Below are 24,095 nucleotides of genomic sequence, written 5' to 3' on the forward strand. Positions count from 1 at the left end.
AATCTCCAAAATGTGAAAACCTACATATTATTATTTACCATGGGCGTAACCGAAGGTACAAAAATAGGCGGGTATTTACAATTCCAGAGTAAGCTATGAGACGCTGAGAACTATCCGGTTAAAAATAAATTACTTTTATTGAAATTTCGACGGACAATCGGGAAAAGTTACGCAGGAAAACCTTTCTAGCTTACGCAAATATATAGGTAGTCTCACAACTCATAAAAATGAAATTGTAATCGTGAAACTAATCTGAGAGTATCCTTAAACTCATGAAATACCAGACACGTTGCGCAGTGGCGTGGCGTGCTTTGCTATCGATTGATTTGTCATTTAAACCTATAGAGTAGGATCGATAAACAGGTAATCGATAATCGATTAATAATCGATTTTTTACCATAGCTTTAAATTGAGAAATATTAAAAATCGATCATTCACGCCTCGCCACTGATGTTGCGCCTTTTTTCACGCCTCATCGAGCAATGCACCGCGAATGTGTTTGCAGATAATCACAGCCAGCATTTTCATAATCAGACCCTTGCAACTTGATGAAGCTTAAAGTAATACCTGGGGGTGAAAAGTTAACATTTGTCAACGAAATTCAAAAGGAAAGAATACAAATAATTTGATATCACCTTTTTATTATTCTTACTCATTATACGCATATTTAATATTTACAAAAAATATAGCACATTCCAGGTATTACAATGCAGCAAGGTATGTAAAAACTCTATTATAGATTAAATAAAATAGACCTAGAACTATAATCGATTTAAAAAAAAGAACAAACGTGTGACCTCTGCGAGGAGAGGGAACGTTGTTATAGAGGCTTTATTTTCAGCAAAGAACAATTCTTATCGACAGGAAGTTGGAATTTTTTAGCCAACGTGCGTTAAAAATGAGCTTGGTAGCAGAAAATTCAGGAGGCTGCGCTGCACTGTGGATGGGTCGACCTAGACCCGGAACGCGTCTGCAGTTGCCTTCCTGAATGGTCATTACTATTGTTGAATAAAACAGCGTATCTCTTTGAAGGAAATGTGTGCTCATATGAGCTTTTTCCCTCTGTATTGGGATATTCAGCTTCATGCGCTCGTTGGCTAATAAAATTCCAACTTACTGTCATACGACCCGTGCGTCTACCGCAATCAATTTGTGAATTCTTCTCGAGTTGAGACAACGGGGTTTGAAGGGAATTTTCTCCGTTGAAAAGTAGTACCGAATACCTTCTCTTGACACTTTCTGTGTATTTCACCGGAGTAACCAATAATATTTGTAAGAAATTCAGATTGGTCCATCGGTTAGTTTCCTCATAAAAAATTAAAACATAACACATATTTTCAAAAAATGCAATTAAAATACATGTAGCTTTTTTCTCATAACAAGGAAAAAACTTATATCCTCAGTTTTCAGTCCATTAAGGTGGTCGTAGTTTTCGGTCATGAAAGTTGAACTTCGATTTCTGAGAGATGCCGCGGATAATGGATACACCGATGGCCAAAGCTGCCGTGCTAGGAAAAAACGCTGTATCAGCCTTTAGGCGCTGCTAAATTTCCTTTGATAAATCACGAATTTCCGGGAATATTTATAAACATGTTTCTTTCGATTTTTCAGGGAATTTTGTTTGTAATTTGATCTAAATAGTCTTAAAATTTCAATGAAAAATATTGATAACTTTTCTCAAAAATAAACATTTTATCAGAGGCAATTCGGCAACTCTCGAATACGGCGTTTTTCCTTAGCACGGCAGAAAGTGCAAAGCCACGCATCTCTGTTTGCAACGCTTCGGACTTCTCACCATACTTTAGTTCTTCCTTTGAAAACTAGTCAACATTAATTCTTGAAAGCCTCCCTGGTTTTTTTCTGTCAGCAGAATATTCTGAGCAAAGAAGATTTGATGTTACAGCAGGAGTTTATCTGATACTTCGATTTAAGTTAATCATGGTAAATTCATGAATAAATAATATTGTTTTAACAGTGGCCATAATAACATTAACAATAGCTAGACTAAATTCATTGATGGAAATATATATAAAAAAGCTTATAGCTTTATCTACCCTCAGCCAAATTAGAATTATATTCATCGCTCTTTCAGCAAATGTATATTCATTAGCTTTTTTTCATATACAGTAGATATCGGTTAATACGACATTCAAGGGGTCACGGGATTTCGTCGTGTTATCCGATACGTCTTTTAACCGAACTTAGGAAAAAAATGGCTTACCTTAGGAGAAAGCAGGAAACGCCAGGGAATGTTCAAACGGCTGTACTCCGTACGATTTTTGTAATTCACTGCACTGTATATTGTAGACGTCCACTTTGTAAATATAGTATTGTGCAAATATTAAAAAATTTAAAAATATTTAATTTTAAAACTAATGTAGTTAAAACTTGAAAAAACTTCAGGTGTGCTTAAAAAAGTCAGTAATCTTGGACTGGCATGAAAATTTTTCACAAAATGCTGCTTCCAATTTGTGTTTAATGGAGCTTAAAACTCCTGCCTCCTCCTCCGTTACGTTGCAGTCGTGAACGCACAAAAACTCGTCAAAATCAATCATCACAAAATCATCGTCTTCGTCATCACCATCTTCGCCAAATTTGGCGCAAAATCCTGCGTGATGGAAGCAGTTTACTATAGTTTTGGTTGTAACTCTGCGCCAAGCCTCAGCTACCATTAAAATTGCAATTGTAATTCAATTTCATAAATCAAAGAAGATTGAGCAATTTGGCTCGTTTCTTTTTGAAAAAAACATAGCAGGAGCGAAAATTTTAAGCCACTATAATGGTGATACGTACTTTAGCGCTTTGGCCATCAATACGATTCATATATTTCTAACCAAAGCTGGTCGCCTAAATCGAACCTCAGTTCTTATCACCAAAAATCGGTTACCTGGACCCGATGATTGGCTGCCTGGACCAAAAACTCTGGTCCAGAATAACCGAATATCGGCTCTTGCGGCAAAACGGTCTCCTCTGTGTATCAATCGATACATCAGTCGAACGCACTTTAGGATCGTCGCGGCAATTTACAAGCCACGAGTGAAGAAATGGAAAAACTTACAATTATGAAATATAAGGAACAAGTGTAGCGTAATGATTGTATTTCGCCGGTATTGTGAATACACAATATTTTCTCACCGTAATATATGGTCGTAAGAATAGGCACAGTGTGAAGAGCGTGTAATGAAATTAGAGACTTTGGCTAAGTTTGAATCGGATAGGCAACTAAACTAACTCTATAAAAATGCGTACAGTATCATAAAGAAATGAAGGCGCTCCAACTCGTGATCGTGCCTTTGAAGGATATTTTCCATTAAACCTTCATTATGCTTATGCGTATTGATGCAATTTCTCGAAACAACATTTGAGCCGCTTGCAAATTGCCTGATGCGACAGATCCATTTACCCAATCGTAAATTTTACCTTGAGGCAATCTTGGAATTTCATTGATGCCATTTTTTCCAAAAGGTTGTCTCAATCTTGAGATGTTGAAAGACGGGGAAATAAATTTTAGAAATTTGCCTGAAATTTGGCCTGAAGAGATGACAAGCATCAGCGCACTCTGGTGGCTTGAAGATTTGAATATCGACACGAGGTTTTTCTTTCAATCTTATTCTTAAAAGCTTAAGCCACAAGATTAAACAAGAAATATTATTGTAATTTTATAAGCTCAAACTTGATGGAATATTATTCTCCAAAGCTTGTGTCTCAAATCGCTCCCCAAGATTGAAGAAAGCTTAATACGACCAGCTCTCGGATTGATGTTATTCTCAAGGTTAATAGAATGTTCGGTTCATCTTAAAAAATTAAGCTTCTCTTCGAAGATTATTTCAATGTTGCGATAATCTTATTTCTTTAATCTGGATTTTTTAGGAAAAATTGAACATTGGCACAAGTTTTTTCTTTCAGTCTAAAAAGATTGTATCAAGAATAATACAATATTCTATAAATAAACTATTGAACTTATTTCCCCAACTATTTGTAAGCTTCTGAAAGCTTAATAAAATATTACTTCAAGGTTTTTCGACTGGGTAACCGAACACCTCGGTATATTTTCGTCTAACAACCGATGGTATCATAGTCGTCCAACTATTCCTAGGATTCGGAGGCCATTTGTCGTTTTCGAAATAAATCACCATGACCGTGATATTATCTCTAGCTCCGAGCAGGTAAGCATAACGTACCAAACTTTTTGCCCCCAAATCATCTTCATGGAGTCGTTGATGAATGAAAGCGACAACCTGGTCGTTGGTCAAGTGATGATAGAGACCGTCGGTAGCTAAAACTATAAACTTGGGCTTATACTTGGAGAGATCGAAAATAAAAACTTCAGGGTCCGGGATCAGTTGATGTTTGAGTTTCTCGGCCTGGTCGCCAAGAGATCGTGATATCGCAAAACAATCATTCAATCGAGTGATGCCTCCATCGTCACACGAGATCCTCCCACCTGCTTTCTCGAGTCTTTCGGCTTCGTCTTTCTGTTCAATGATAATCAATGCACAATTACTCTTATAAACAAAACACATGCAAGGTAACATACAACACAACATAACATAACATAACATCCATTGCCTATCTACTGGCATTCTGCATTATATTGCAATGACAAAGTAAAATTGGACCGCGTTTAGGAGAGAGAGACCAAGCCACATTAACTCTTACCAAAGTCAATCGGGCGATTATTTTTTTTACATGAAAACGGTTCTGATGATTTGTGTGCAAATCTCGGTGAATTTTCTGCATAGCACGAGGCAAATTCCTTACAAATTCCAAGGAAAATCCGCACAAACGTTCTCTTGTAAAAAATTGTATTCCTCCGTTAAATTTTGCAAAAACTGATGTGGCTTGGTTCTTTTCTGCTAAACTCGGCCAAATTATTGCTGCTGCATTAGAGTGTTAGGTTTGTTGCCTATCTACTGGTTGAAGGGGCGCCTCTCATTGACATTGAAGTTACTTTCAATTTTTCTTTGCATTGCAAATTGCCTATCTTTCTGATACATGGCGCTCAATCTCATCGGTCGTTTGAAATGGGCATATAGTGACCGAATGATGTAAAAATATAATAGTATCACAGTAAAAAATAGTGCAATTTCATGTATAAAAAAAATCTCAATTCATGTCATTAAATCGCAATTTTGGTTTGCACCCCTTCCCCACCTCTCACTCGGTTTGTCAAACTTTAGATGATTTATTTGTTTTTGTTTTTACTTTTTACTTTTTACTTTTTACTTTTTACTTTTTACTTTTTACTTTTTACTTTTTACTTTTTACTTTTTACTTTTTACTTTTTACTTTTTACTTTTTACTTTTTACTTTTTACTTTTTACTTTTTACTTTTTACTTTTTACTTTTTACTTTTTACTTTTTACTTTTTACTTTTTACTTTTTACTTTTTACTTTTTACTTTTTACTTTTTACTTTTTACTTTTTACTTTTTCTCGAAAAGTGATTAACGATGCTGGTATTCTATGCCCTACATTTTTAAAGTTGTCCTTACGACCAAAGTTTTCTTTCTACATTATTCTCAATTCTTACAGTCGACAACTCTGTTTGCCATTCATTCAACTCATGGAACGAGGGTCGTGTCAAAATGAACTCCTTATTCTTTTTCAAGCATGCTGTGGAAGCTGAACATTATTCAATTTTATTCAATTATTTTTTATTTATTTTTTTTATTTTTTTTTCAGTTCGATCGAAAATTTTCTCAGTTATTCAAGGTTAAATTTGATGTACAAAGATCATGATTTGGTGACCACCTAAAGAAGTTTCCTGATAGCTTTTAATACACTCGCATGTAAATGTATTTTTGGTGTTTATTTTTTTTGGTAACAGAGTTCCTACAAGGGGAGAGTACTGGCACGTCGGTAATTTTGAGGTTAGATCATAGAGCTTTTAGGTCCCAAAAGAACAGCCACCCTAAAACTCAAGTTATTTAGATCTCAGCTTCCCTGACTACTTAACTCAACATCGGTAATCCTGAAGTATACTTCTTGAAAAAGTCTCAGATTCCCCCTCCCCCCTAATGTTTACTCTGTCTTGTGTCTAATATCTAATATTTACTCTTTGTAAGGTTCCACGACGGACCCAACCTTATATTTGATTGTAAATTTATTTGAGGTCACGTGACAAAAAAAAAAATTATATGACTTCATCCATTTTTGTGGAAGGACGCTTATTTATGAGCTTTGTTAGCCAGCTTCGTTTGATATTGGAATCTGAAGATTGGCAGCGGCAGTTTATGTGTTAGAAGGTTGACCGCCTTTTCCGGCCCTGAAAGCTTCATATTTTGACAGGTCCTTACTCTTTCTCTCTAGGCACTCTATTCGTTGATTATTGATTTGGACATAAAAACAATTGCACCATTTACAAGATAATATTTTCAGAATTATCAAGGGGAAAAAAGAAACAAATATTATAGAATACTCTATGGGTGGTGAAATTGCATATACATTGGGATGCACTATCTTAATTTTTCAAGTGGGAAGTGATTATGATTGTATTATCCTCCTTTGACACTTACCCTATCAGGTTTTTGGTCAAACGACAATGGCACTGGATCTCCATTAGAGTCGCACATGACACCCCGAGAGTCACCAACATTCGCCACAATTAACTGGGATCCGTCTATTATTGCGACCAAGGCCGTAGTGCCTGGGAAAAAAATCACTCTTTTAATATTTGAGCATGAAGAAATTAGCGTTTTTAACATTAATGTGACCTGCTTCAACGGAAATTGGGACTTAGTCTTAAAAAAAATCAATCGTTAGCGATACTAGAGCAGTGATCTATAAACATTTTGAGATGGATATTCTCAAAAATTTAAAACCATAGTGAGGCAAGTGATTGCTGAAACAATGATAAGTTACAAAAGTAAAATAGAACATTATGTAAATAAAGAAACGTTAAACCTCTCAGATAGTGCTACTTGAGTAAAAATATTAGAAAGGTAGAAAACTCTTGAGCTCCCATCAAGATTTAGTCTGCAAGTAGAATTCTGTAGTGCATGAATCTTAAAATAACGCTCAAGTGAAACGGTTCGGTACAGAAGCGGATCTAGCAATTTGACAACACCGGATTTTTGCCATTTAAACCGATGTCAAATAATCGATTCTTGTAGTAGCACATGACTCCTGCAAGAATCGATACATTTTCATACGCTTGAATGGAATAAAAACAATGTTGCCAATTGGTTTGATCCGCTGATGGTTTCGAGGATAATAATGAAAGTGTGATTAGAGTGCGAAAGGAAAAATGAAGAAATAAATAATTTAAACTCGTAAACTTTTACACTTAATTTCACAAACAAAGAATCAGAGAATTCCATATTTCCTGTTCTTTCAGATGATTTGTATTATATACATTATTTTGTTACTTAATACCCTTGTAAATTTAATATAATTATGAATTAAATTCAAGTAGATAGGTACAAGACATATATTTGCAGCTCTTACAAATGGTTACATCAAATATGGTTCGAACTTCAGAATGGATATTGATTTTTGTGGATCCGTAAAAATGGGAACTTATCCAAGATTTGAAATTATTTAACTTTCGGGAAAATTTTTTTTTTTTTACATGGTTTCTATGGTACATATAAAACATACAAATGTGACATACATACGGAACATATGAAACATGATACATGAACAAATTAATTTAAGGATAACTTTAAACGTCCCTTTTCATTTAAAAAGGACATGATCATTGAGAAAAAAAAAAGGATAACTGGTAGACTAATAGAAATCACTTGTCGATTCCTGCTGGCATCATAGAGAAGCAGTAGTGATTTTGCAAGTTGGCAACACTGCTTTTGTGTAATTTAAATCCATTGAAAACGTCAATTTTAGGTGGGGCAAACTGGCTCACACAGAATATGTAAATGGAGAAAAAACAGTGTTACCAACATTCAAATATCGCTGCTGCTGAAAGGGCCTTAATCATGATCATCGCTTATTTGCCAAAATTTTTCCGATTTTATATTGACGTCGATTTAGATATTGTAATATTATCGAATAAAAAATTGCGATTTCATGGCATAAATTTGCTATAAAATCATAAGTTTATCGACGAAGATTTATCCCAATATTATCGAATAAAAAATCGCTCCTAGGACTTTATGCCCACCTACCTTTCGTCCATTAAGTAAATATCCACCGCTATTAATGTCCACTAAACGTTAAGTCTAGTCTTTATTAAGTCCAAATGATTTAATGTCCAACCATGAATATGTACAAAAGTGTCCAAATTGTGGACATGTTATGTCCACATTTTTATCTTCTCATTTGAATGACAGGAACCACCCTAAAAATAAATGCATACTACTACTACCTTTCATTCTTAAAAACATTTCATTCATGAATCAAGTCATGAAAGAGAACTGACTCTAAGAGCAGATAAAAACATGTGTTCATGGTACAGTGTACGGATGTGATAAGATGAAAACCAAAGCGGGAGCCTAGGAAACGCTCCAATGCCAAATTAAACATTTTTCAGTAACAGATGCAGTCAAAATTGAAAGTCCTCTTCGACTAGTTATTTCGGGCGCCTTCAATCTTGTAAGATACTGTGCAACGCCTATGACTTGAAATAGTTGCTTAAAGCGTTGCGGCGCGGCAGGCAACCAGCGCGCACAGGCGCCTACAAACCTAACGGGATACTTCACGCGTTGCGCAATGCGTGAAGTATCCCGTTAGGTTTGTAGGCGTCAGTGCGCGTTCTGCGCTGCTAACACGCCGCTCCGCTCTGTGTTAGGCTCTAATATTAAAACTCGCGGAGTCAGCGTTTTTCAACTCATAATTTTAAAATGTTGTAAAACTCTGCATGAATTATTCTTACTTAAATAATTGATGAAGAAGAAAATTTTACCACTGGAAAATATAATGTGTTTTTTGTAAATATAATCGTGGTTCCGTATCAAATTTAATGATTTCCAAAGCATTCAAATTTATTCTATTATGTTTTGGGCTTTTACTGTGCTGCAGCGTTGTGTAAGCGCAACCAAACGCTCAAAATTGGACGTATTTGACCAAAAAAGGTCGATGTACAAATAAGTTAAAAACAAAAAAATGCGTGCTCCTTAGTTTTTTTCCTCTTTTAGTAATTTTTGTATAGTTTCTTTCATCACAACTACGGCTCATTGAGATTCATATCGATGCCATTGCTTGAAAAGGTTTTACACATATTTACCACATTTTAAAAATGTAAATGTTTTTAAAATAAAGTAATCAATTTCATTTACAAAAAAAAGAATGCACATTTAAGGCATATTTTACATCAGAAATTTCAAGGATAGAAATGAAACCAAGTATTTACCGAAGACAATTTGAAAAGATGAATCAAAAGAAGAAATTAACATTAATTTAAAATATGAGTTACGATAACAACACCTCATTCTCTCTTAATTTTCTCATTTCGATATTGTCAATATAATTTTACACATGGACGAAAATATGACGATTGAATTTGATTTTAGTGGACTTTACATTTGCGGACTTAAGTTAGTGGACGTTTAAGTAATGGACGTTTAAGTAATGGACTTACCAATAGTGTGGGCTTTAGAACTGTGGACGTAAAAATTGTGGACGAAAAGTCTGTGGGCGTAAAAAAAGTGGACATAAAGTCCGTGTACCAAAAAATCGTGATAATTGAGATACAATTTCGATTTTACTGTATGCAATTTTATAGAGATAAATTTGCAACAAAATTAAGGATAAACGGTCAGATTTTGACGATCCTAGCGATTTTCTAGCCAAATATCGTAAATTAATTTCAGGATATCGCGATTTTTCCGTTGAAAATTGCCACTTGAGTAAGAGGTTATTTTTTAAAATACAGGGTGCGTTTGCGATGCAACCTGGCAAAGATGCTTACTAATTTTACCTAACTTTACTAGGTACTTCACCAACTTTACCTGTTTCAAACTCTCTCTTTCGTGCAGATGCGCAAAGGTCAAGGTCTGTTGATTTAAACACGTCTCTCAGAAACATTTGGTAGTCGATTATTCCTCCAACCTCCAGATATGGTTTTAAACGATTGAGGTCTGCGAAAAAACACTTCAGTGAGCATGCACCAAATGGTCGAATCAAATATGTCTTTATGAACTGTAAAATGTGCAGTTATGAATATGTGCTCTGAAGAAATTGATAGATGATAAGCAATAGCAATTGATAAATATAGTGATGGTTGAACACTATACATACAGACATGTCGCTTCACAGCTAGTGCTTTTGATAGTACTGTATGACACTTAACTGCCACTGTTCTTTATTGAAGCACAGCCATTTGGGAATTCAGCACTTTTGCATTTCTGATTCAATCCACATATTAAACTGTGTTGCATGAAATTCGTGCAACTGGGAAAAATGAAAAACGCTACCATACTTTTAATTTTGATCCGGGAACAGACATTTTTTATCCAAGTTATTTCTTTTTTCCCCTTTTTTGAGAACAATGTTTAAAGATTTTCAATAATTGAAAATAGTGACGATATTAATGGACATTTGCATGCGACAACCACCAAAATCTAGCAAAAATATCTCACTCGGGTACTTTTTCATAGAGGAATAATAAAGAAGACAGCACTTACGACGTTTTCTCTTCGACTCACTCTTCGGTTTCTCCCATCTCCAACGATATGGGTCAGCTTCGTGGCAGCCTTTCTTCACTGAGCCAATGACCACTGCTAGAGACAAAAAACATGTTAAATCTTTTCGAAACTAAAATCTCGTTTTGACACCGTTTTGACTCACCCATAAGAGTCGTGAGATTTAATTTATTATACCGCACACTTCATAAAGTGAACTCTTCAAGTTTACTCAATATATATGTATGTAGTTCTTAACATGACGTGTTTGCACTTTATGATTGTGTTATCTACTCTGAATTAACGGAGTCTCATTATTCCTTTATCAAATAGTTGGATTTCTGGGAGTTTTAAAACGTTCTGCATGGGTAAAAAAAGAATATTGCTCAATACATTCTGGACTTTATTTCATTTCCAGGAAATTTAGTGGCCGGTATTAGATTTCTGATAGTGATTATCACACGGCTGGTAGACGTAGGTAACCAGCGGGTCGATTGTTGAATTGTTATCGAATGACCTTGATCGATATATAGCATTGTGAAGATAGGGCGTTATCGATCGAATTCATTCGATAAACGATTCAACAATCGAGGCGCAGCGGGTCGATTCTTGAATTGTTATCGAATGACCTTGATCGATATATAGCATTGTGAAGATAGGGAGTTATCGATCGAATTCATTCGATAAACGATTCAACAATCGAGGCGCAGATCCAGAATTAACCCGTGGCGTGACGTGCTTTGCGATATAGGTATTGATTGGCCTGCCATGTAAACATATGAAAAAGGATGGATGAACAGGGTGTTCGCAACGAACACATCAACAATCGATTCTCTACCGTATCTTCAAATACAGAATTATCCATGATCGATTATTCACGCCTCGCCACTGAGATTAACACTAACAGAGATCTATAACTAGATTTTCAGTGGATCGTTAATGATGAAGAATCCAGCAGTCAGTAAAATTCTTTCATGTCTAAGTCAATTTTGCTGATATCAAAACGGAAATTTCATTTCTCATGAAATGCCATAAATTTTTAAGGAACTGCGCATGCTACCCGCAAGAAATCATGTCTGAGAATTCGATATGAAACTTCGAAATTCGACTCCTGATATTTTTTTTAAAAAAAAATAATAAATAATCAAGGCCTTACTGTTTATCTGAGTCGTGGTTTGTAAACTGAGTCTTTTGAAAAGTTCAAAAAGTATTCAAGAAATTGCACAAAATTTCATGAACTTTTAATGTGAGAAATTTTGTGAAGTTTCGTAAAATTTTGCAGCTCTGCCTCCAATTGCGAATGGAGATTTGTGATATTTTAAAAAGCTGTCCATGGTCAAATTAATTTGGCGATAAGCATAGAAATTCTACCTCTGTATGTAGAGAAAGAATCAACATTCAAAGCCTCTCTATATATTAAACATACAAACGTACATGTTTGTTCAGACGTATATGGGTCCGGTTCTATTGGTGATCCCATCAAAGATTTCAGGTCTGCTACTCGGTTGACAATATTTTTCATCAACCTGTCTCGTGCATAGGATGCAGCATACTATTAAGCAAGAAACATGGTATAATTGAGCGTTCAGCAAGAGTTTGTAGGACATTAAACTGTTAGGTCAATAGTTTTGCAATCAGTGCAACGTTTCAAAAGGAAGAGATCTAGGGGCCAAATGTATGGTCCCTCCTCGAACAATGAGCCTGTTGCAAACTTTCGGTAGAGCAAAAATAAGAGTTGTTACTTATAAAAAGTGTCACAAAAATCACGATGAGCGCATTGGCAAAGTCTGAAACGCACTCCTTCCTTCACAATTTGCGTAAGAAATTTGCATTTTTTCGAGCTTCCCGCTTCAAAAACGATACCGCGGCACAGGTGAACTTTTCGTTAGAGGAGGCATTCCATCTAACCTCTGCTCACAAGGATACTACGCAATATTCAGCATCGGTGCATAACGTTTGCGCACAATTTTTTTACCGATAACGTTTGCGCACACTTTTCATGAATATCATTTGCGCACACTTTTTACCGATAACCTTTGCGCACACTGCACTATTTGGCAACGCTGCAATGATGCGTCAGTAGTATCGCTTCGTGATAAGACAATTCAACTAACGGATAATTTATAAACGGACGAGGGGAAATTTTCATTTAAATAAATTCCAATAAGCAATAAATAAGTAAATGAATAAATAAGTTAATAAGAAGAAAATAGAAAATGAAGAAAGTTAAGAAAATAAGGTATATGGTTACTCACAGATTTTTCGCTGTTACTTCAGCTAAAAATGCTGTCACTGTCTTCACCGGAATCATCTTCAGTGCAAGGACGGGTTTTAGGGCTGTTTTTGAATCCATTTCTGAAATGGTGCTGATGAAACTTGCTCTTCAAATGCAACCTGCCCTAAAAACAGCCCTAAAACCCGTCCTTGCACTGAAGATGATTCCGGTGAAGACAATGACAGCATTTTTAGCTGAAGTAACAGCGAAAAATCTGTGAGTAACCATATACCTTATTTTCTTAACTTTCTTCATTTTCTTTTTTCTTCTTATTAACTTATTTATTCATTTACTTATTGATTGCTTATTGGAATTTATTTAAATGAAAATTTCCCCTCATCCGTTTATAAATTATCCGTCCGTTGAATTGTCTTATCACGAAGCGATACTACTGACGCATCATTGAAGCGTTGCCAAATGGTGCAGTGTGCGCAAATGTTATCGGTAAAAAGTGTGCGCAAATGATATTCGTGAAAAGCGTGCGCAAACGTTATCGGTAAGAAAAGTGTGCGCAAACGTTATGCAGCCTTCAGCATAGCCGACACCAATCCGCCAAAACACATGTGACGGGACGATAATTTTAACCACCTTATAATAATCGGCGTGTTTACATTCACATTTTTCTCGTGTTGATAGATATCCGCCTCGATTGACCTCGGACTCTGCTCAACTTGCGCGCGGAAGCGTTGGCCATGTTGAAAACGGATTGAATGGAACGACTCCTCTAACGAAATTTTCACCTGTGCTGTAGTATCCTTTTTGAAGCGGGAATCTTAAAAGAAGCAAATACGTAGATTGTGAAATTAGGAGTGCATTTCAGAGCTTGCCGATGCGCTCATCGTGATTTTTGAGACATCATGTAGAAGGAACAACTCTTGGTTTTGTTCTAGCAAAAGTTTGCAACAGGCCCATTCATTGCCTAAATGTCCATTACAAATTATCAATGTATAATCAAGGGATAAATGTAAGAAAGCCTCTAACTCAGTATCATGAAACGGTACGTTTTATTGAAATCGAACATATTTATATAGAAAAAAACCTATATGCAACTTCACTTATACCCTTTTCCCATCGGAGATTTCATCTAAAAGTAGAGGCACATTTTCTACCGGATCTAATTACTGGATCCATCAAGATTCGTGCATGACTCGTGCAATTAACTCTAACCGGAAATAGAGAGTGACATTGAGGTTGTATTCGGGTCCAACATTTTTGCCCCCCCCCCCCCCCCCCCCCCCACTTTCGGTGGTTCAATTCTGTGGATCTCGACGTCTATTGATCGATGAGATCTCATCGAACACCACCGGCAGTAATGGCGACCGAAAAATGGATGGATGGATTGTGGCCAATCAAAGTCAAATAAAATTGAACGCAAAATTGAGCACGATTATAGTAATGGTACCTCGAAATTGTTAATGTGTCGTAATAATTGAGAATTTTGGCACAAGCACAACATACAAGCCGCAGAGAAATCACCCTGATAAAACTGGCGATAGGAGCTGCGTTTCAAAATACCATAGAAATTCTTATAGCCGGCTGAAGAAGGCTATTGAAAATCATATAGCTGGCTGTAGAAAGCGGAGCAAATCATATAGCCGGGCCATACGAAGCTATAAAAAAGTATACAGTTGGGCTATAGTTCCTATCGCCGGGCTTTACATTTTATCGCCATTGGCTATAAAAGGCTATAAGAAATCGTGTAGAAATTCTTGTGCTTTGGAAATCATTAAGTTTGATACGGAACTACCTTAATATTTACAAAACACACATTATATTTCCCTTTAAAACATATTTTTTTTCATCAATTAAAATGAGAATAGTCCATACAGAGTGTGCAAACATTTCAAAATCATGAGTTGAAAAACGATGACTCCGCGAGATTAAATATTAGAGCCTAACACAAAGCGGAGCGGCGACGCACTGGCGCCTACACACCTAACAGGGATACTTCACGCATGGCGCAATGCGTGAAGTATCCCTGTTAGGTTTGTAGGCGCTGAGGCGCTTTTCGCGCTGGCTGCCCGCCCGCCGCGCCGCAGCGTGCCACGGCGTCTGAAATTCTGAATCAACTATTTCACACCAGAGGTATTGCACAGTATCATAAGAAATTGAAGGCGCTCCAACATATTAAGAATGACAGGCATTCTTCAAAAGTACGGAGCTTTCCTCGCAAAATAAATCAAGATACTACGGCACATAAAGCGAGCGGTAGTCCAAAAACTAACTAAGTCCTAGTATCCGTATTTAGTAACGTTTCGCATAAACTTTATCGTCCGGCTTTTGCTTAATCGCCATCGGCTATAAAGGGCTATAAGAAATTGTACAGCCGGCTACAGAAGCTAATGGAAATCTTACACCCGGCTTTAGGTCTATAGTTTTTTGGAACACACATTCTACTGCCAATTTTTACCAGGGCATGCAAAGTTGCAATTCAATTTACCCTCATTAAGCTGGTTTTTTCCACCTCATAAACCATCAAAAGTCTGAAATTAAGAATCCAGAAAGAATCTTATTTTTTTTATTCGATCCGATTTTTTTCCTTTAGTCTGATCAGTAAAAATTCTTGCCCATGAACCATCGCCTCATGGATCCAGGCCAGATGTTATGTTTTGATCAGCCTCAGTAAAAACATATTCCTCTATCATAAGGTTTCCAAGTATTGCTAAAATGATATTTTCATGAACGAAATACTCTGTAATAAATCCATAAATGGGTTTTTCAAACTTACGGTACCGGTATGTCCATCAAAAACCCCGAAAAACGATGCTCCAGTGCCCCATGCATTTTCGTAGGCCATGAACGTATCCTCCATCTTAGATCGCTTTCCTTTAGCGGCGTAAACGCCAATGTCGTTCCATGTATCTTCTATTTTCACCTTCTCAACGCGTTCCATTAATTTTTTAGATGAAGGATCCTTCAAGAGTTCTAATTTATCTTTACCAATGTTGTCCCATTTCCGATAACTCCAAAAAGTGGGATCTTGTAAAAAAAAAAAAGGAAAATAATAAGCGAATAAATATAGAATGAACAATTTTCATTATAATCAGTCATTGTAGGGGCAAAGTTCAGGAAAAGAGCAAGTGATATGTGGTGGCGATTCTTCCGAAGTGCCAACCCTGTCCCCTCATTTAAATATATGTCAAACAATTGATTCTAGGCGAAGCAGCCAGTCTTACCAAGAATCAATATATATTCAGTTGATATAAAGGGAGTATTGACAGTGTTGCCAACTCGTTGAAATTGCCACTGGTGATAGGGGCTCGGACGCAAAGCATTAGATGTCATCTTTTCATCTGAATAGGGAGAGAGAAAATGCTTTAAAACCATTAAAATCATTAGGGAGAAAAATTATAAAGTTTCCAACATGTTTTGTTCATTTGATTAAGATTTTCTTAAATCTCCTAATTGCAAGATCTGATTTTTGACGACGCGCGACGTGGAAAAAGAGCGAAAACGGATACAGTAAAGTTTGATATATCAGACATACCCACGGACTTAGTATTGAATTTGATTGACAAAGCGCTAGACAAAGAGGATAAAGGAAAATGGAGGGATTCCATGGGTTGAAATAGTGGTTGTTATAGACTAAGGCGGAAAATGATCGACTAACTTCAGGGTCTCCCGTGCGTTTCCGTCAGTTAATCTATAACTTGCCTCTTTGTCCATTGCAATCAACCACTACCACTACTGGGATCGCTCTATTTTCTCCTTGTCTTTTTTTTCTGTCGCTTTGTCTATAAATTTTAATAAGCACATACATTTTCGTATTGACATGTACTACGTGCTTTTTGTGCGAGTCTACCCGTGAAAATTCCACTCGGTTGGCTGTAAGTACCTTTCCGTTGCTCTCTTGACATAAGGACGTAACTAAATTTAGGAATGAACCCTGCCGGCTGATTCTTGAAATTCATGGAGAAAATGATAGACAAAGAAGACATAGGGAGTATGGAGCGATCCTATTGGTGCAAGCCGGTGGTTTCAATGGACAAAATGAAGTAGGTATTAGGCTAACTAACGGCAACCCGCTTGAGACCCTTCAGTTAGTCCATCATTTTAACCCTTAGTTTTTGAGAGCCATTTCATCCAATAGGATCGCTCCATAATCCTCATGTTTTCTTTGTCTATCTTTTTGTTTATCATCTTCAACAATTAGCTCGCTGTTCGTTTATACAACTCAATGTTCTTTCGGGTCCATCTATTAATTGAAATGGACCATCTTAATTTGGTGTGGTTACACCCATTTTGCGCATAACAGACCCATTCAACAAGAATAAGCCTAACTACATATTTTCACGCTCCTTAATTCTCTCTTGAGTTACCTTTTTTAACAATGAAAATAAAATAACACCTTGAGACTTTCCGTAAATTTCTCCTGGATTATAAAAAGTGTAGGGGTCCACATAGCCAACAAAAACAATGCAAAAAACCTGAAAATTGCCGGGGAAAATCATTTTTACTAGAAAATATCATTGTTATTTTTTTTTCAAGTGGAAAGTTCACACAAGCCTGAACTTGACTATCCCTCCCCCTTGTAAAGCCCCGTGAACCAAGGTCAGAACCCCCCACGCTCCTCCCCTTGTGGCTGTGCGTGGCTCTACTTACACTGTGCTTGAACAGCCGCACACTAAAAAAATAAAAAAAAATCTGAAAACATAAGAAAACAGGCAACGTCACATGTAATTCGGCTGCTTCTCGTTGAATTCACTCATTTTAAGGTAATTCGATGGGCGCCATATTTTGTGTCAGAACGACTTGCGATGAATCGCATTTATTGGCTCCATTTTTTCAGTTATTCGTCATTTTTCTCGAATTTTGAGATCGCAATTCTGTTGTCAGGAGGCTAAGAATTCACTCATTAATTTTGACAAACATTTTCAACACAATAAAGGCGTGGTTTATTAGAGGAAAAATGTAACATTCGATTCTGATATCGAAACTGCACTACAATGCGACAGTTTTCCTATGAAAAAACCACGCCTTTATTCCGTTGAATTTGTTTGTCAACATTGGCAAGTGAATTCTTTAGTCTCCTAACAAAAGAATTGCGATCTCAAAATTCGAGAAAAATAACGAATAGCTGAAAAATTGGAACTAACCGATGCAATATATCGCATGTCGTTCTGACACAAAATGTGACGTTCGTCGAATCACCATCGGCAAAGGATTATTCTATAATTAGCGTAATTATTTATTCTCACCTGTAATGATATCTGCTAAATTAACTTGGGGTTAGAGGATTTCTCAGTTCAAATCTTACTAGAAATTTGACTGTGCATCTGAATGGCCTTCCCTCTGCGGGTGGAGGATCTTTTCTTGAGCACTGTGGGTTTCTGATGTTGAGATTCCAAGAACTAGCTGGATGCCGCACGAAACGATCTAAGACAAGTGTGCAGTATTTGGTAGCGTCCTTGAGCTGTTTCGGCGTAGGGTTTTCCAACTTACTACACGGATTCCATTCGATGTCGGTCATTTTATGTGATTCCCGAGCACACTAAGGCAAGACATGTTTTCCTTAAATTCAAACGAGACCTCTTCAAAAATATCAACGAAAAACTGTTTCAGTGTAAAGAAATGCCACAGTTGTGTCATTTTGAATCGTGCTAATGTATTTAAAACTTTAAAGAAAAAAACTTCAAGTAGCAGCAATTTTTACAAGTTGAAAATCCTGGATTTTGTTCGATCGATACACTGAAAAAAGTTAGCCTTAGGAGTTTTTAATGAACCGTCTTAAAGATGGCAATAGTACCAGCAATGTTCAGCAGCGTCTGCGATCTATCGTCCCTTTGACTTCAACGGCTCATCAAAGGTAAATATTTTAATTTTTATGTGTGATTTTTACCGATTGATTGCAGAATTAATTCCTGTAAGGCGTACCCTTTTGATGGATTTATTTCAAATTCTACCCAATAGATGGATTATTTCGGAAAAGTCGAAATTTCAGTCTCAAGATTTATTACTGAAGAATATGCGAGCCGAAAATGATGTTCCAAGATCTAAAAATACAGTCAAAGGTACTGTTTCCAAGTAAACATGATTATCGATACATCAAAATAGATTGCCAATTGGAAACCTAAATTTTGACTTAATTTTAGGATTTTGGAGGATGATTTTTGGCTTAATGATTGATTAGGAGGCTATAATTCCGATTTTTCCAAAATAATTTACTTAATGATTAAAATTTTAAATAATATAGATCGTACCAAGAATGCATTGCGTTGAAGCTGAGAATCCACGTTTAACAGTATAGCAAAACCAGCTCATTGCAGTTTTCTCATCTCAAGACAAACCTTGCCTACATATATTGCAAAAAGAAGAATGGGAAAATCCTGCTTATCTTTCGCAATAAGTTTTTTGCTATTCTAAAATTTGGGAATTTCCCTGGTAAATGGTCGCCAAGTTTATCAAACCAAGGTATTTTTTTCTTACCGAAACTGTGTGTAAAGTGAACAGTAAACAGACGAGTTGAACAAAGCAGCTTGAGATCGTGGTCATTATTACGTATCCTTGAATCTACACCATAATTCGAACTTTAAAAACGCACTAGTCGTAGATCAGGAGCAACATGAAGACAAACGGGAACTGCCGATTAAAAATATATGACGTCACATCGCTAAAACCAGGATTCTATGACTAAAAATACGCGTCCAACATCCAACCCGTTGAGAACATTTTAGGGAATGAGCAACGTATGACGCATTCTCGTGGATGTTATGTAGAACAATTGGATCGTATTTCGCAAAAAGAACCAGCGTGATTACAGTGTTGTAAAAATGTTGCTTCTTCATAATTATCTGAAAAATTTCCTAGAGTAGCAAATAGTTCTTTTCAGAACCAAAAAATGTTATTTTTATTGGAAAATAATTACGTAAATTTGAATACTGTGCATACATTAAGCATCTTTTTTAAAAAAAGGACAAGTTGCACGATTTTGGAAACAATGTAATCATGCTGGCTCCTTTTTGCTAATGCGATCCAAGTAAGGGCGTGCGCAATTTGATCATTTCGATTTTAAAAAAGACAGAAAAAAGTACCCTCATGATGTTTTTCCCGGATAAGTGCTTGAGGTTTCAAAAAAAAATGGTGTGAGAGATAGTTCATGGGCGTAAAAATCGGTACTAATAAATGATGAATATATTAGCGAGAACTTTCCATTACGCGGTAGTTTGGGTAGTGGCTCATTTTTTGCTGCTTTTGATGACGCGAGAGAGAGCAATCATAGCCTTTGTTCTGATACGGAGCGCGCCTCTCAGAACTTGCACACGATGGGTTAGTGATTTGAGTAATAAAAATGGTGGAAGTACGAACAGAATTACGTAGGGGCCACCGTCACTCTGGATGGTGACAGCAGCGCTTGGATTGTTGAATTGCGTAAAGGAAAAATAGGAGGCGTTTGCATCTTGAGGATCGTTTACCCCGTGACTTAGGTTGGTACAATATGGCGTCGATATTCCGACAAAAACCGGAATTCAAAGGATGACAAACGGACCAGCTGATTCGATGGACGCTATATTTTGTGTCAGAGCGATATGCGATATATCACATCGATCGGTTCCATTTTTTCAGCCACTCGTCGTTTTTCTCCAATTTTGAGATCGCAATTCTGTTGTCAGGATACTAAGGAATTCACTTACCAATTTTGACAAGCAAATTCAGCGTAATGAAGGCGTGGTTTTTTTGAAATTCGAGTGTAGTTTTGATATCAGTATCGAATTTTCAGGAAAATTATGCATATTTTTCTTTGGAATTTTCACATATTTTAGGTCAAATTGCGAACAAAATCGCCTGAAAAAATTGAAGAAAAATTTTCTTAATTTTCCGAGTAAATTTGTTTTATATTAAAGGAAATGTGACAACGCCTGAAGGTTCATACGGCGTTTTTCCTCAGCTCGGGAGCTTTGATCTCATTGTATTCCAACTGGGCCCCCTCAGGAAAGTAGCTAGTTAAGGAACGACTATGAACACCGTCCTTATAATCTTACTCGTTAAGCTAAAACCGTACGAGTAAGACGTAACGCCTGAGGCGCGATGCGCTTCGGGGGGTTGGACCGCAAAGCTGTCAGGGTACGCCCCTCCTGGTTAGGATGACTTGAGTTGGAATATGCCCTAGTTGCGTGTAGAATCTGCATCGAAGCTCTCGTGAGCTCGCGACTGAGAAAGTGAGAAACCAGGCATGCGTCGCTGTTATAAAAACGGACAAATCGTCGTTCCTCTAACGTAAAGGCGTATCTCGTTCCCGCATGAGCCTCACAGAGCATGGATCTACATGTAAAACAGGGCTCACATGGAAATTGAGATACGCGGTTACGTGAGAGGAGCGGCGAAATGTAGCGGAGCTAAAGCTAATAAATGGAGGACGGGATCCACCCAGCGACCTGATGTCACTCGAGGGGTGGGAGTGGCGCGTCGGGGGGTTGAAAAATAAATACGGATACGTGCGCTGTAACGACATTATAATGTTGTAAATCGGAAACCGTGCTCGGCGATTCGTCTCGACAGGGGATTCTTCCCACGCGATCCGCGTCGCCACACATCCCCGCTCGGCTTACAAAAGCGCGTAACTCCACATTAAGATGAACCCTCTCGTCCGTGACACTCAACGCTTCTCCGGGCTCACCTCGATGTGCGGTTACGCTCTTTTGTCTGCCGAGCGAGAGCGACACATGCCGCAGCAAGTCGAAGCGGGTCCCTCTCAATTGATGTTATTACTCGAGTAGCATTCTTCAACTCTGAAGTTGCAGTTTATTGAAATCAAGTTGTGATTTTATGCCTTTTTGTGTTGTGATAAAATCGCTTGGATCTTCAAAATTTGAGCAACTCCACCCGACTCCAAGTCCGCCGTGCTAGGGAAGAACGCCGTATGACCATTCGAGAGTTGCCAAATTGACCCGTATAAAACTTGTATTTTTGAGAGGGATTATGCGTATTTTTCCTTGAAATGTTTACACATGTTAGACGATATTGCGAACAAAATTGTCTGAAAAGTTAAAGAGAAAAATTCACGATGTTCCCAGTAAATGAAGGTTGAATTGGAGGAAATGTGTCAACGGCTGAAAGCTTATACGAGGTTCTTCCTTAGGACGGCAGAAGTATTATTTGGACGCATTAAATCAATAGAAACTATATCCATCGTGACACGAGCCCTGTCATGAATGAATTCTTATAAATCTCAGGGCTCATGTTAGAATGGATGAGTTCCTTTTCTTTTAAATACATGTTAAAAACGATCTGTGTAATGTTATCAGTCAAAAGGGACTAGGATGCTTACCAATGCTATGCTCGCGGTTCCTTCTTTTCATTCATCTGCACATATATTTGGACGTATTTCTGCCAAACGGAACTATGTACATCAGATATAAGCCCTGAGACCGATAAGAATACATGCATAATAGGACTCACGTCATAATCAGAACTATGTGGATACACAGTTCTGTTTGGCAGAAATACGTCGACGTCCATCTATGTTTAGCACGATTACGTCCATGGTAACTTCATCTCTAAAGAAAATCAACCCATCTGTCACTTCTGTAATTTGTCACCTCTTACCATCAAACATGTACTTATGGACTGCTCTTCCCTCAGATATCTCCAATCACATCTACTCCCCTACAATCAACAGAAATACAAACCCACTTACATGCGATGAACCCAATATTACTACCAAAATTCTGAAACTCTTCACCTCTCTTAATTTAAAAATTTAAATTTTCGTGTATACTCCCATTTTCAAAATTCTCTGTAAAGACGTTAATAGCCTGTGACGCTGAATGTCTTAAAATATACTAACTAACTAACTTAGGCAAATATCTCATTCAAAGTTTCTGTGAATATATTTGAATGAATCAAGGATATTCACCGTACATTTTGTAAAGAAGTTAGAGAACAGTTGATCAATTTTATTCGGGTAAAAAAAAAATAATAATATAGGATTGTAAATTTGCAACTTCGCGATGCGTCAAACTGCAACACCGATGCGTCAAAGTGCAACATTATTGCATTGACATATTCATGCCGAAAACTGTTTGACAAGCAACACATCCGGAACTAACACAACGTGGGAATAGAGCGAGGGAAAAGAAACGCGGTGATGACGGCGCAGAGATACAACTATTCGTGCTTGATGGATGTCCGCGTTGCATCTGCAAAATTGAAGGCGCGATGGCGCGAGTCGTGAACTCGCAATGATCCGGCTCCATACTGCCACTGAGGTGTCGCTAAGATTCAGGAGAAAAGTTCCAAAAACGAAGCCCAAATACGTCTCTCTTATTATTGGCTGTGTTGACACTCGATTTGTTCCTTTTTTTAAATTTGATGTTTGATTCTTTATTTAAGATGTATTCGTAGAACTATAGCTAAAGCTCGTATCTACCGGCCCCAAACAACCTGCGGGCCGCGTGGTTTTAGCAAGCCTTGGATTAATTTGCTCTGGCTGGGGTATCCGAGGGTTGAGTTGCAACATTTTTGCGTCAGGTTGGAACATTTGGACATTAATTTGGACGTATTTCCATCAAACAGATTATATGCAGGTGAGAAATATGGGGTGTGCTCGTTAGTTCTCTGGTCGTAAGAGTGCATGAGAATAATAAAGCGCCAGTGACGTCAACGAAAATGAATGCGGCTCCTCGGTTGGGGCTCCTCGTAGCTCCTCGGCTTTAACTCAGCAGCCCTGTCCACAAGGCTCTCGTCCCATCTCCGCGGCTCATGAATCCCGCATTCAGATGGCACATTTCTGTTTGCTGAATTTAAAATCCCGCTTTTCCAATTCTTCAAAAGGAATCACGCCCGATGAACACATTGTTTCTTATCCAGTTTCAACGAGCACACCCCATATATCTCACCTGCACATAAAGCTGTTTGATAGAAATACGTGCATTTGAAACATGTTTGCATTAAGTTTAACCCTAGTCTGCCTGAGTGGGGTCAGATTGACCCCACGGGAGTTTCAACTCTTTGCCATTTCTCGTGGTATGCACGAAATTTTTTGTCCTTCACAAATAGCTCTACAAAACATCTAGGAACACGATTTTGAAGGGGGAAAAAAAATGTGCATGAGAGATCAAAAAATTCACGAGTACCCCTAGAAAGCCTGAGCGGGGTCAGATATCCTTTTAACATATATTTTACCATTTAGCATCACAAAAGCTTACTTTGAAGGTGTATTCATTTTTCTCTTTTTAAATTTTTTCAGAAACTTATAAAACAAGCAAAATTTTTCAGATTTTTTTCGTTTTCAGTATTTAGTAG

General features: G+C 37.3%; 1 protein-coding gene across 2 annotated transcripts; it reads right to left on the bottom strand.

The window, feature by feature from the left end:
• Positions 1–621: 621 nt before the first annotated feature.
• Positions 622–19,510, bottom strand: LOC109036735 (protein phosphatase 1L). 2 transcript variants are annotated; one of them, XM_072302389.1, is made up of 9 exons: positions 19,281–19,510; positions 18,053–18,345; positions 15,583–15,833; positions 12,014–12,131; positions 10,583–10,675; positions 9,908–10,036; positions 6,518–6,648; positions 4,182–4,475; positions 622–2,608 (listed from the first exon to the last, which is right to left on the bottom strand). In XM_072302389.1, exons 3-9 carry the CDS (start codon positions 15,745–15,747, stop codon positions 2,555–2,557), a joined length of 984 nt encoding a protein of 327 aa, XP_072158490.1. In that variant the 5' UTR covers positions 15,748–15,833; positions 18,053–18,345; positions 19,281–19,510; the 3' UTR covers positions 622–2,554. The 2 variants fall into 2 exon arrangements, with proteins under 2 accessions (XP_072158490.1, XP_072158489.1); XM_072302388.1 differs by lacking the exon at positions 19,281–19,510 and having other exon boundaries at positions 622–4,475; positions 18,053–18,375.
• Positions 19,511–24,095: the final 4,585 nt, after the last annotated feature.

Source organism: Bemisia tabaci, chromosome 7 (assembly GCF_918797505.1).
Source record: "Bemisia tabaci chromosome 7, PGI_BMITA_v3".
In the NCBI taxonomy this organism is placed as follows: domain Eukaryota; kingdom Metazoa; phylum Arthropoda; class Insecta; order Hemiptera; family Aleyrodidae; genus Bemisia; species Bemisia tabaci.